The sequence below is a fragment of the Triplophysa rosa genome, linkage group LG6 (genome assembly GCF_024868665.1).
Source record: "Triplophysa rosa linkage group LG6, Trosa_1v2, whole genome shotgun sequence".
Lineage (NCBI taxonomy): Eukaryota > Metazoa > Chordata > Actinopteri > Cypriniformes > Nemacheilidae > Triplophysa > Triplophysa rosa.
In genome coordinates, this window is record NC_079895.1 from 22,992,473 (window position 1) to 23,007,094 (window position 14,622).

At 38.7% G+C, this 14,622-nt stretch overlaps 1 protein-coding gene across 1 annotated transcript in view; it reads right to left on the reverse strand.

The window, feature by feature from the left end:
• The window catches only part of st6gal2a (ST6 beta-galactosamide alpha-2,6-sialyltranferase 2a), a 79,734-nt gene that overhangs the window by 18,245 nt on the left and 46,867 nt on the right, over window positions 1-14,622 (reverse strand). Inside the window, exons 2-4 of the mRNA XM_057335650.1 lie at window positions 14,049-14,104; window positions 6,034-6,997; window positions 519-616 (exon numbers count right to left, since the gene is read on the reverse strand). Coding sequence (XP_057191633.1) covers window positions 519-616; window positions 6,034-6,928 — 993 coding nt within the window. The 5' untranslated portion in view covers window positions 6,929-6,997; window positions 14,049-14,104. The remainder of the gene's footprint in view (window positions 1-518; window positions 617-6,033; window positions 6,998-14,048; window positions 14,105-14,622) is intronic.

Consider the following 14,622-nt stretch of genomic DNA (forward strand, 5'->3'; position numbering starts at 1 on the left):
GTTCAGAAAGAACAACCCTAGGGATCATTTTAAAGTTCAAAGGATTTCATTTATCCGCTGTTAAACTTATAGTAAGATTATATCATTTATAAAACAGACTATGTTTATGACTACTACTACACAGTGACTGAAGAAATTGTGTGCAATGAATAACACTGTGGGGCCATTGGGATAGTTTTTTTAATGAAGATCTGGCAACCCTGCATTTCACTCAAGTATATCCGTTTCTTTCCTGCTCTTGTTTACACAGACGTGACAAACACCCTGTCATGAAGTCAAATCAATTATCACGTAATGATCTTAGTGCATCTCACAACTCGATCATGTAACGCGTAACAAAGCACTGATTTATTTAACCCAGCATGCATGTGTCCACAAGGACATGATGACTCACAGCTCGTATTAGAAACCCACACACAGCCAAGGAGTGCACACGCCAATTGTAATGCTGTTCAACGATGTGGCTAATACACAAGAGTGTCAGTTTTACCTCTGTGCAGACATCAAACTTCACTCACCTGAGAGTTGATGATGCGTATGGTGGTTTTATTCCCAACATCTCTCTCATAATCGTCGGTGGGAGCTGTATTGAACCGCAGAACTGCATCATGGGAGTCTGGAATTACACAAATTGAGACATTAATGAGGTAAAGAACAGGACTGGACTATAATGAGAACACATCTGAAACAATGATCGAAACGAAAATTCCCTAACTTCAGAGGAGAATAATGCAAAACAAACATGTCCTAGTAAGATAAAACTCTTGGATAAAAGGGTCCGCTAAATGGCTAAATGTTCTCGATGAAACCATCCAGCCTCTCAAAAAACCGTTTAGGAACCTTTTATTTCATATCAATCTGTGGCGTAAACCGACAGTGCTCTCTAGTGGATGATTTGTTTACTGCAATTCAATGTGTCATTCTCCACACGCGCATACAAATACAAACAGTGCGAACGAAGAGAAATGAAAGCACATGATGAATGGACTATTTCCATGGATGTGCGCGACAATGATCTTAGAAACCCCGGGCAGACCCATCTATCTCTCAGTTCACGTGCCGTTATTGGCATTCGTCAACTAGCAATTTTTTAAAGCTGTAAATGTGAGCTTGACATTGAGCGTGTCCCCACAATTCTGACAGACACATCGATCTCTCGAGAGAACATAAATCACACAAACAGAGACAAACAGAGTAAGCGGGATAGAAAGCAGGAAATTAGTCACTGGATGTGAAAAGGCACAATGGCAACCCAAATGAAAGCCGTCAAAGAATATCACAAATTAATCACACAACAGGAGTGGATCTGTTCTGAACTTGTAAGTGAAAATGTCTCGTCTCTTTGTTTTTAATATTAAAATTCTAAATGTAATGTAAATGGAAAGCTTTATTGTGATATGCAATGACAGGGTACAGAGTAAAACAGCGACCTCTAGAGGCGGAAATAAAAATAATACTGACAGCCTGTGGAAACGCACATGTGAGACTACACTATGCACGGAGCGGAATAGGCTACATTATTTACGGATTTAAACGTGTGTGTGTGTGTGAGTTCATGTTTGTATATCCCGGTGGGGACCTAAACCTGAATACACACCAACACATGGGGACTCGTGTCACTGTGGGGACCAAAATTGAGGTCCCCATGGGCAAAAAAGCTTATAAATTATACAGAACAATATTTTTTAAAAATCTAAAAATGCAAAAAGTGTTCTATGATCTTTAGGTTTAGGGGTTGGGTTAGGGGTAGGGGATAAAATATACGGTTTGTACAGTATAAAAAACATTACGCCTATGGACTGTCCCCACGGAGATAATAAACCAGACGTGTGTGTGTGTGTGTGTGTGTGTGTGTGTGTGTGTGTGTACAGGTTAAGCTATATTTGTGAGGGCCAAATGTCCTCAGTACCATAGTGAAATACGTGTGACACTTGTGAGGACATTACTGGTCCTCACTAAATAAAAAGGTTCATAATTGGCTCAAATAGTGTTTTTCTTTAAATGTAATAGAGGGCACATGTTTGTGTGATTATTAGGTTAAGGGTTAGGGGATATAATATATTATAAGCCTGATATGAAATCAATGGAAGTCTAGGTAATGTCCTCACTAGTATATTGAAACAAACCTGTGTGTGTGTGTGTGTGTGTGTGTGTGTGTGCGTGCGTGTGCCCTGCCTCCGCAACAGAAAACAGATACAGAGATTACAGAGGCAACACGATCGGCTAAAATGTTAATGACAAGTGAATAAATACGCATATATACACAACAATACAGTACACCACCAAAATCATATGGGTCATGCTTATATTTTGTGCGATAAATGGATCAATTAAATCTCACGAAGTGTTTAACAGTGAGCCAGCATATCTACGTGCCAGTGCCCCAGTAAAACTCCCCTCCGGAGTCTGCGGAGACTCTCTTGGCACATACTTCTAACTATTGCTAAGAGACTAAGTTTGTCAAAGCGCTTTGTATTCTTGTGTTGATCATTATGATTACAGTAATCCCAGACTTCGCTGCACGTAACGTTAGAAGCAGACGACGCTATTCATATCATGGACATATCATGTATTCATTTATGACGCAGCTTTTAAAGAATAGTATTTTCAAGAATAGTAAGACTATGCTCACCAAAGCAATGTCTACGTAAAAACTGTATTGCAATGTAAAATCTTACAATTGATCTCTCACCTGTCATTAATTTGATGCAAGAAACATTTTTTAAATTGTCAATGTAGAAAACACCTACTTATAATTTTTGTTTAAACCATACAGTTGAGTTTAATACTTATCAATAGAGTTAATATTTAGGTGTTTTATTTAAAGGAACATTACAGTTTCATGGTTCAGGCAATACGGTTTATTGTTGTAGCCTAATAAACTTCATTGCTATTTTACTTAGTGTTATGTTTTGATTCAGAATCAATAAAAAAATCATTAATTAATCGTTATTGTCAGGTACTGGCCACCTTAGTTATCACTATCGCCAAAATCGGTTGACCTCTACTTTGAATGCACACAAGAGGACCAATCAGGATTAGCTTTCTTTGATCCCTATTTTCTTATTAAGATTAAGTTTTTATAAAATGTATTCCATTTTACAATATTAAGGCTTAAATGTCAAATTGTTAAGAATTTAATTGATAGGGTTTTAATTACAACAATAAACATTGGCATGTTATTTCGGCCATTATTACAACACAATTTTCATGTTATAAAGACAAGTTAGTTATAGCCATGTAAACTGTTCGAAAAGTCCCTATTAACAAATGTTGATATTTTACATTAATTCAAAGGTGATGATTTATCTGGCTTATAATTATCTGCACTTAACCTTTTCACCTTTTCATAGCACAAAAATTGCAGTGACAGTATTTTGCCAGATTTTCGGTTCTGTACTTCCCACACCTGATCTTTTTGCGACAAATTTCTTATCAACAGTTCTAGCAGGTGTACTCTTGGCTGCGCTGTGGTATTCCTGGCTGTCTTGCTAGTCCTTGAGTATTTTTAGAGGACGCACTAAGTTGGCATAGCTGACGGGAAATGTTTAGACAAGACAAGCAGAATTTAATAGAGAGGATAAAGGGGCTTCAGAGGGAAAAAAAACACCTACTCAAAGCAGACCTCAGTTTAGACTAAAATCTATCATGTGAGCTAATACTACAGTACAATACAATAAAAAGGGTTTTTAAAAAGGGTTTCAAACACAGATCCATACTGAGTCACAACATCCACAGATGTGGCAAATTCTCATACTGTACAAAGGTTTGTCTGGTTTGGTCTGAAATTTGAGCCATATTTGGTATTAGTAGCCAAGGTAGAAGAAAGAGTTCATAGTACCAGCATTGAAAACAGGGGAAAGTGATTTGACATTGTGCACAGTCATCTACAAGGCCAAGTAAGTAAGAGCTTAAGCCTTGTAATTACAAGGTATAAGCACGTTTTAATGATTATAATTTTGAGTTCTTAGTGGTGCTGTTACTAAACTATAATGGGAAACTACTAACAAAGGGGCAATGACGTCTACAAGGTGCTGTTTCAACCGACTGAGAAACAAATTTCTAGATTGTCGATAACCTGTTTGGCCAATTTTGATGAGTGGGAAATTCAATCTGGTTGAGGAGAAATATGTTTCTACACATACTGAAAGTGGAGGTAATAGCTGAGCAGTTGGAAATGTGGCAAGACTGAATGGAAGATGTTGGTCAGAGGATTTTTTGGACCCACCCTGACCACGATGCCAAACACTTCCAGTCAGAAAAATCTGCCAGAACAAAGACTACACAGTCCTCGTCCCCTAACTAATAACAATAAATACTTCAGACTAAACGATACTTTGAATACTGTCACAAAAAAAAAAAGATTTAATCTTGGAGACCAACCCCCACAAAGCAATTCAGGAGCATTTACTGCACTTACGAAAGAGAGAGACAGCTTCAGATCTAATTATACTCTTGATGAAAAATATATGAGAGATGTACGAGTACATCTATAATCTATGATTCAACTTGTCTGCCTGCAGTCTCTGGCACAGTCCCCATTGTCCTGAAGAAGAATGAAAGCTGTGCCATCATGGAAACTTCTTCATGTGCCCACTACCACCACCACAGATGCCAAAGCCGGAAGCATTTGGGCTCTTTGTCTACCCTGTGATCCTGGCGATTATGTAACCGTAAAGGGCATCAGTTTCCCACTGACCCATTCAGAGGAAGTGGCATCACCGCGGAAACCAAAATCCTCAGGAAATGAGAATCCAACCAAAACAAGCCTTTCGTATTCATGAATAACACTAGCATCACTTCCTTTAAAAGACCATTCAGAGCTTTTCTGGTTTGGATCCAAGATGAGAGAATCACAGAGGGAAGCAAAATCTCTCAAAATGAGCAAACATGATGAAACCGATTTTGACGGTGAATAATATTTCACAAGGTATTGGAAACGTCAATTAGAAATAAATAGCAGAGCAACAAAACAGCAAACAATGTTTAAAGGGATAGTTCACCCACAAATACAAATTCTGATATCATTTACTCGCCTTCGAGTTGTTCCAAATCTGTATACATTTCTTTGTTCTGTTGAACACCGAGAAAGATATTTGGAAGAATGCTTATAACCAAACAGTTATTGGACCCCATTGACTACCATAGTAGGAAAAATTACTTCAAAATATCTTCATGTTCAACAGAAGATTTTTTTTGAAAGCATGTAGGACGGCTACCATTGTACTTTTTCCTACTATGCTAGTCAATGGGGTCCAAGAACTGTTTGGTTAAAAGCATTCTTATTACATATCTCTCTCTCTCTCTCTCTCTCTCTGTTTACACAGGTTTGGAACAACTAGAGAGTGAGTAATTCATGACAGAGTTTTCAGAATTTCATGAAACTGTCCCTTTAAATGGGTCAAACAAAAAGAAAAATTCTAATTGCCATTCAGCTTAATGAATCATTGTGACTGAAATCTGATTGGATGAGCCACAACAGAAGCCACTGTACAACTTGCAGCAACAAAATATATATTTGCATTTATTTTTTGGTAATCATTTATTGGCATAGTTCAAGTAAAATAAATAACATTATTTGGCAGTTGCCACCCCGCTATAAATGTATACCAGCCTTAGCTGGTTGGCTGGTCTAAACTGGTTTAAGGTGGTCCTCCCAGACTGGCAAAGCTGGTCTTCTGGTGGTTTCTACTTGTGGGTCAGCTTGGGTCTTCTAATCTAAATAAAACCAGGATGGGAGGCAAGCTAAGTCCAACTAACCAGACTTTGGTTGGTTTAATTTGCATTTTCAGCTGGGCAAAACCAGATCCTATAGCTCAACTGGTAAAGCTTCTTCCAAAACTTGGTTTCCCAGTTTTACATACACTTTTAATGCACTGTAACATGCTTTGTATAAAAGTACCAGGCAAGTGAATACATTAAAAAGTAAACCGAGCCAACAAACACACTCAGCTACCATTATCTTGTAAATCTTTGAGGCAAAATTGTATTTAAAGGCATTTTAAAGAGTTTTAAAGAGAAAAACTCACTCACCAATCTCTTTGCCAAGCCCCGAGTGGAGCATGGCTCCAGCAGAGGTGACCACGGCACAGGTTTTGAAGCCACCCCCAAAGAGTTCATTCAAGGGTAAGGCAGGTACGATCTTGTCCCAGTCTAGGGTGGAGAAAGGCATCTCAAACCCATCTAAAGTTCTAACCTTCCCCCTCCTCTTCAGCTCACACAACACTTGTTGGCCGCTCTGTCGCACCCTTCGGTGTCCCGTGTAGGCCACGCCGTGTTTATTATTATTAAGGTAGTCTTTCACAGCCTTCTGGAGACGTGGACTGAGCATGCCCACCGACAAACTTCCTCTCCAAAGGCTGTGAACTACAGAATTTGATTTTGGAACATAGTTATCATCTGGGTCCGACCTTATAGATGCCCTCTTCATTGTCCTCCTCCTCACTTCCTCGTCCTCTTCTCCTCCCACCACCTCTTCCTCCTCCTCATCTTCATCCTGCAGATGTGAATACTGGCTGTACTCCAGCCTCTCGCGATTGCGACTCACAGCGGCCGATCTCGAGCCCACATCCTGGGTGCCAAATGCAGACCAGGCCGCCAGGCTCTGAGGGTCTGGATAGGGGTAGGCCTCCTGGCTGAGTGGACTAGGCTGGGGCTCGATGCTGGGGTCTTCCTCTCGACTTTGCCCCTGCCGAGTTTTACTGGAGCCAGATGGGGTAGAGAGACCCAAATGGGAGGCCATAATGGTGCGGGGGTTGCCCTGCAGCGAGGTCAGGCGGCGGGTGTCCGTGTAGGAGAGAGCGGCCGCCGATCGCGGCTCGTCCACACGTGACTCCATAAAGTAAGAGAGGAGAGCCAGAAACAGCAACACCCAGGCCAGCATTAGGCCGAGGGCTATTCGCCACCATTGTTTCAGACTGGACTTCATTTCCCAGCAGTCCTCTTGGCCACTCGACGCTGCGCTCAAGGCCCTAGTGAAAAGGGGCCAGCAGGAGCCCTGTGACAGGACAAAATCTTTATTGAGATACAAAATACGTCTCACAGTAGTTTTTTCAACTAGTTTTCAAAAAACTTGTTTTTAAACAATTTTCTTAAGATGAAGAGAAAATATTTTTGATTAAATGTTATAATTTTGACATTATGTTCCATTTATTTTTTTCTTGGTAATCACTGTGCCATATCAACGTTATGTTTAATATTGTGTTCAATTATATGACAATATAATTGTCCAGTAGATTTAATGTTTACATACATAATTACATTTTGAATAACACTTATTTTTAAGGACACAACGCATTAAGAAAGAGCAAACAGCATTTAAAATATGAAGAAATCATAATCAAAGGGTGCTTTCCAAGTCTGTTTTAAGAACACTGACGGATATGGAACTGTTGAAATAAAAGTCATCATTAAATGTTGTTAAACAATTGTTTGTTTCTGTTTATTACTATTATAAAAAATATGTTAATAGATTATAAAAATTGCCGATATTGAAATTGGGGATGTCACAATATCGGATTTTTATTGCATGGTTATCATGTTATTGTAGCCAAACGTTTTTAAGAGAACAATATTATTGTGATAATCATTAAAATGATAAATAAATAAAATAAATGCCATCAAATTAATCGTCCTTAATTATAGTCTATTTAATTATTTTTGTCACTGAATCACACTCAAAATATGATGTGTAGAGAGGCAAAGAGAGTTTGTAACCATGTTTTTTAATGGGTTTTGGAATTATTTACGGTATTATAACATTTGTGGTATTAATATTACGGTTATTGTCACTACCAGTATATTATGACAACGAACGTTAAAGGTTCAGTGTGTAATTTTTTTTAGGATCTATTGACAGAAATGCAATATAATATACATAACTATGTCTTCAGAGGAGTATAACGACCTTACATAATGAAGAGTTATGTTTTTATTACCTTACAATGAGCCATTTCTATCTACATACACCGCGGGTCCACTTACATGGAATTCGGCATGTTGTTTCTACAGTAGACCTAAATGGACAAACTGCTCTACAGAGCATGTTTCGTAAATGTTATCTCCTTCGGCAAAGAAGTGAAAACGTGACGACATCTTAGTTCTGTGTCAGCCGCCGTAGTGCTTCAGAAGCAAGGTGTGGAGTGAGCCGTTGATTGCAATTTGCATCCTCACCGCTAGATGTCGCTAAATTTCATAAACTGGACCTTTAAAATTAATAAATGCTGTAGAAGTATTTATTAATTTATATTGGTAATGTATGTTAACAAACGTGTTGGGAGTAATGCGTTACAAAAGTAATGTATTACAGTAACGTATTACTTTTTGCTGTAACGAAGTAGTGTAAGGCATTACTAATCAATTTTCAGTTATATTTTACTCGGTACATGTTCAGAAATGATTGCGTTCAGGGTTCGTACACATTTTTACCAATACATTTCCATGACTTTTCCATGACTTCTCAATTACTTTCGAGGCAAAATTCATGACCCATAAACTCTGAGCCAATGTAGTTAGTCTTCACCTCACTTCCGTCCCACAGCCTGACGTGCATGTCTAACTGTTTCGTCTGTAAGTAATGATTCAGGCTTTCGTCGAATAACATCACATACGCTCTTTGCTTCGATATGTTTGACAAAGTTCGTTTTTTAAAATAAGGAGCCAGTCCAAACGTGCAAATATACGAACATTTAAGTTCGCCGCATGCAAATCTGGCAGCTATCTTGCTGTCGGGAAACATACCAGGAAAAACTTGCCTTATATCTTCACACGACTTGTAATAGTGAGAATTAGCCACCTTTAGTGCCCACAATACCTTTGCAGTTAGGGCTTCGTTTCTTGACACAGCATCCGAAATGGTCCCTTGTTTGATGGAGGACTTAAGTGAAGCACAGCAGCTGGCTGTGGGTGTCACGGTGTTCCTCGGATTTAAAAACCCGGTGATGGGGTTCAAAGTTTCTTCGTGCGCAACAGCAGACTGGTGCTTCGCGCCTTTAGCGTGGCTACTTAACGCTGCCTCTCCCATGTTCGAAATGTCAAAATTTTTTTGCAGAGTCGACATTTTGCACGTCCTGGATGATGATCTCTTTTAAACCTTACATTATACTTAACTGAATGAAGCCACACATTATTGAATCGGCATTTTCCTGGAATTTTCTAAACTTACATCCATAATTTATCAAAGACATTTACGTTTACGTTACGTTGCTGGCTGCAGCAAGGGCCCTCTTGCAGCGAGCACTCCCTCTGCTTTGCCTGTTCGCAAGATCGCCTGATTTACCAATTAGTTAAAATTAGCAATTAAACATTTTATTTTTTACAGGTATTCTTTGGACAATTTCCATGACTTTTCCAAAACTTTTTGGGTTTATTCATTTTCCAACACTTTTTCAGACCTGGAAAGTTCGATTTTAAAATTTCATAACTTTTCCAGGTTTTTCATGACCGTACGAACCCTGTGCGTTACAACAAACTTTTCGCCCGCGAGACATTAACAAATCAAAACTCGCGCAAGTAAGTTCTATTTCCTGTTCGTGAATAGACGCGTGTGGTGTCATTCATTTCCCTCTGGCTGGTGGAACTATTTTGTATTGTAAAACGGCATGATTTCAGTCTCTGAGCTAAAGGTCCGAGGCTATTGGCCCCGCCCGGTTCGCTGGAAGCCCTAGCACCAGTGTTGCCAGAGTTGCGGTTTTCCCGCACATTTGGGCTATTTTGAAAATGCAGTTGCGGGAAAAATTGTGGAGTCGCGGGGTTGCGGGTTTTTGGGCTACTTTCATAATGTACTGCGGCCGCCAAAATGTTTATTTATATTCGAAGGATAAATGTTAATTGATGAGATTGTTAATGTGTATTCATACTCCGATGAATACCTGGCAACTTCAGGACCGGGCCGTTCTCAAAAGTGTGGGGAACAAGTGTCTGACAGGCAGGCCAGTGCTCGAATTGAGGGGGGGCTGGGGGGATCCGGGACTCCCCATAAGGCATTAGGTCCCTCAGATATTTTTATTTGAGTAAAAATTATAATGACAAATGTGATTAAATTCATGAAATGGATATGGTAAATTTCGTGACTTAATTATTTACAATAATTTATATTAAGTTTGTTTATGGGCTAGTTGTCATGTCATTGTCAATTTTAAACGCCCCACCCCACGTCTAAAGACCGCTCAGCGCAGGACATCATTAACATGACTGCTTGTTTGGCGTCGCTTCGGTTAAGCTAACTTCAGCTAAAAAAAATTGAGAATAATAAACCTCCACTCGCAGTCGGGAAGAGGAAGCTTGTACTTTTTTGAGGGGTAATTTTCTCTCTCTATATATCTTTCCACTATATTTATCAACTCCATGTCGGGGCTTTTGTATTCCTTGCGTAAACTAATATTAGGCCTGGTTCTGGGGTGCTAGAGATCTCGATGAAGATGAGTGACAGCTTTTTAGTAATTATAAAGGGATTGCTCGTGGTGTGGTTTCTGTGCTATATATAATCCATTCAGAATTGTATAAAACTTGTTTTTCATGCTGCTAAGACCAACGACCACATGCACGCTGCAAAGTTTCGGGAATTACATTGGCATAGTAATGCGGGATTCACTCTTGAAATAGCTATGATTGACATATTGATAGCCATACTGTAGTTAGTTCCTGAATAAAGCAGACTTTTGGACTGAAATGGTTGAATAGTCTGCTGACTGACAGACTCACTCATAACAGTCCCTTGCCGCCACCTACTGGATGTAACTATGTAAATGCACTGAAATCGTTGAAAAATCCCCACAACACTAACACACAGACTGACAGCCGGTCTTGTCACAATTTATATTTTTAATATCTAATAAACTAGTTTCTTGCATTTAAACAAGTCTTTTGGAACAAACATTATTATCACAAAGTGTCAATCATCCAGTTGTTTTTAGGGAAAATAGTAAATACTACATTGGTAAATAATGCTAGAATTATTCTGTTGGACGTACACTACTGTTCAAAGGTCATTTCTGTTCACCAAGCCTGTATTGATTTGATACAAAATACAGTAAAAGAAGCCTGTTCTTTTATTTAAGCCTGTTTTTAATAAATAGTATATAACTATGCATATTATGATCAAATATATTGTGTATTTTGTATAAATTGTATATTGCGAGACTAACCCCCACCAAAAAAAATCTTATGGTGGGGACCCCCATAAGACTTGACTCAATTCGAGCACTAAGGCAGGCTACAGTACAGGGAGGGACGCGGGAGCTCAGCTCAACCAAAGAGGAAAATATAGCGGTGGTATTAGACAATGCATCCGAATTATGCTTTTACCGATGTTTCGTAAGGTGCGTGTCACGTTAATCAATGAAAGAAATCATGCGTGAGTGTACAACAGTTGATTCTTCCGGCTGCCAAATATCACGTTTGAGCAGCGCTATACGCAGTCTAGAACAACTAATCTTTTTTATCTTTTTTAAAGGGACACCCAAAAATGAAAATTCTGTTATGGATTACTCGCCCTCTAGTTGCTCCAAACCTGTATAAATTTCTTTGTTCGGTTGAACACAAAGATATTTGGTAGAATGTTAGCAACTGAAAATTATTTGGCATCATTGACTACCATAGCAGAAAATATTATAATGGTAGTCAGAGGTGACCCAGAATTGTTTGCTTTCCGAAATCCCCTAAAACATCTTTTGAGTTCATCAGAACAAAAAATATATACAATACCTAGGAAACCATTCAGATAAGTAAATATAGCAATAGAAACTGCTTTTGGCAGTTGTTAACTCTGAATTGACCCTGGAAAATAATTGGGCTAGTTTTCATTCCTTTTGGGCGGGTTTTGAGGGGTCATTGGGCTGATTTCAGGAAGCTAGTTAGCAAGATCCCTGTGACCAGCAGCAATGACAAGGTATGCTAATGTTTACATGATGACTAGCTAGAATTCTATATAATCTAGTTCAGTGATGGGATGGGACTATTTTGTATTTAAATGCGTTTAATCTTAGTATTTTTGTATTTTCAAACTAAAATACTTTTTGCCAACCAACCTCCTTATTAGACTGCATGGATGGGCAGTGTTTCAAATACATCCATTTGAAATACAAAATATTATTATTTTGTAATAGTATTTTGTATTTAAATGCATTTAATCTAGTATTTTTTGTATTTATTTGTGTATAGCTTAGTTAATTCAAGAAATCAGCAGTCTAAAGTGGTTGATTGGCAAAAAGTATTTTGTATTTTGAAAATACAAAAATACAAAGACTTATTTTAGAATGTTAAGTTCTACTTCTGTAGTTATTTTGGTGAAAGTAACTCAAAAGTAATAGAGGAGTCATGTAAAGTATTACAATTGTGAGACAGTAATATTGTAAGGTAAGGGATTACTTTTAAATAACAGTAACAAGTAATCTGTAATGTAATACAGTTTTGAAGTAACTTGCACAACACTGGTTAAAATTTCACACATAAGGGTTTGTTTCGGAACCTGGTGCGTTTTCTCTCTTGGTTCGATTCGTTTAGGCATATGTGAACACGGCAATCGCGCTAGGATCCGCCCCCAAAAAATGGCTCCGAGACCGCCTGAACAAGGTGGTCTCGACCCGATTGCAAACGAACTCTGGAGCGATTCGGTAGATGTGTGAAAGCCATCCGACCCAACGGACCAACGAACCAGACTGTATCACAATGTATGACGGGTAATTATATAAAGTTGCGTGATGCAAAAGGGATTGTTTTGCTAATGGCTCCCTGTAACAATGTTCAAAGTAAAAAAGGAAGGAGGCAGGAACCGGCGAACGTTAAACCAAACTTTTAATAAAATAAACAAACAACAACCCGAAAGTAAAGTGCCGACAGCTCCCTCACGGTCGACTGCCGGCCACACAAACACAATAAAACATAACATAAAATCCAGGCCTGGTTCTCTCTCATCCTTCTCCTCCTTTTATGCTTCTCGAGCTCCGCCGTGAGAGACGCGAGACCGGTGCAACGCGCAGCTGACGCTCATCATCACTCGCGTTACCGGCCGGAAATAAACAGATGCACTCTGACCAATCGAAGGAGAGTTTACTCGCACGTGACTTTTATTAACAAAGTTTGGTCCGTTTGGAAATATTGCCTTGTGGATGCGAACAGAACTAAAATAAATTTCAATATTGTAGCGATTTAACCCCCGGTTTCAGAACAAAGCAATCGATACACAGGTGTGAAAACGCCCTGAAAATGAATAATTTGGCAAGCGTTCTCAATGTTGCTTATCTCTGCCCTCAACGGCTGTGTTGCCGGCAGTGTTGTTTTTGAAAACTTCAGGTATGATTTTGTATCAGCACATACGGGGCCCTTATTTTTGTTGATGGTCATAAAAATGGTCTTGAGCCAATGACACTGAACTATTGAACCAATGAACTGTTAGAGAAACATGTATATGCGGCTAAAAGCAATGTTTATACATATGGCAACACAGAGGATGCACAAAGAACAGGATAAATTCAACATATACTTGGATTTAAATTAAAACATGTTCCCAAAACACTTTTACATCTTTTCATGAAATGTCAATACAGACAATTTAGTTGCCATGCAAATAAATTCACACATTCATTTCTTTTAAAAACAGAAAAAAGCAGGTTGTGTTAAAAATGAATAGGATATATGAATACCTATAAACATGTCAATCCTAATCATTTCTGTGGTACATAAACATTTTTTCACCACTGTCGCGTCGAGAACGCTGCAAGAAAGGGTGCTAAAAACTGACAATGCTGACACAAGTGATTTAAAAAACAGTCACTCAGTCAAAGCATCCGGAGAGTATCTCATTCGATCTCTATTTAAAAACAAAGTTTTCTGTTCTCTTTCCTATGAGAGAAGGCTGTGTCCCTTGAGACCCCTCTTTCTCCAAAACACCCTTAGTTCTAGTTTTTCTATTCTTTAACAGCTAATCTCAATTGAGATATGAAAACAGTTGCTTTCATAGTGTTCTTTCAGTCATCTATTTTGAGTACAGAAACTGAAAAACTTCTACACTGTGTGACAGAACCGAAAACAAAAACCAAACACGTGCTTACCTCTTTCTGTTCCCTATATCCTTGACTCCATTTATTCTCAAAGAGTTTGTCAGTCCCTGAAAGACAATAAGACACCAATTAGAGAAAACAACAGCCTTCTGAACTAAAACAAAAGCAAGTGATGCCATGTCATAAGCTTCTTACCCCGTGAAACCCTTTCTACGAATTCCAAAGCACATGAAGTTCTGTTATGTGTACGTTTTTGTTGTAAGAAGAAACAAAGTGGATTCAACAACCCACCTCAGTACACTACAAGCCCTGACCCATACATGCAAATCAAGCAGATCTGTCACCGCTAAAGCATTTAGAAGACAACAGCACTAGGACAAATACCCAAGTAAAGGTAATGAGGGTGGAAAAAACATCACACAAATTCTAAATGGATTTAAAGATTATAATAACAATTGTATTGCTTTTAATAGAAACTATAATGGTCTTTCTAGTTCTCTGGTAATATGATGGGTCCCACTGGCGGGATGGGAACCAACAGAACACCATTACATCTGAAGACCGAAACACGAAAAGACGAAAAACACCATAAAGGAATTTTGTAATTCTTTTAATGGTAAACAGC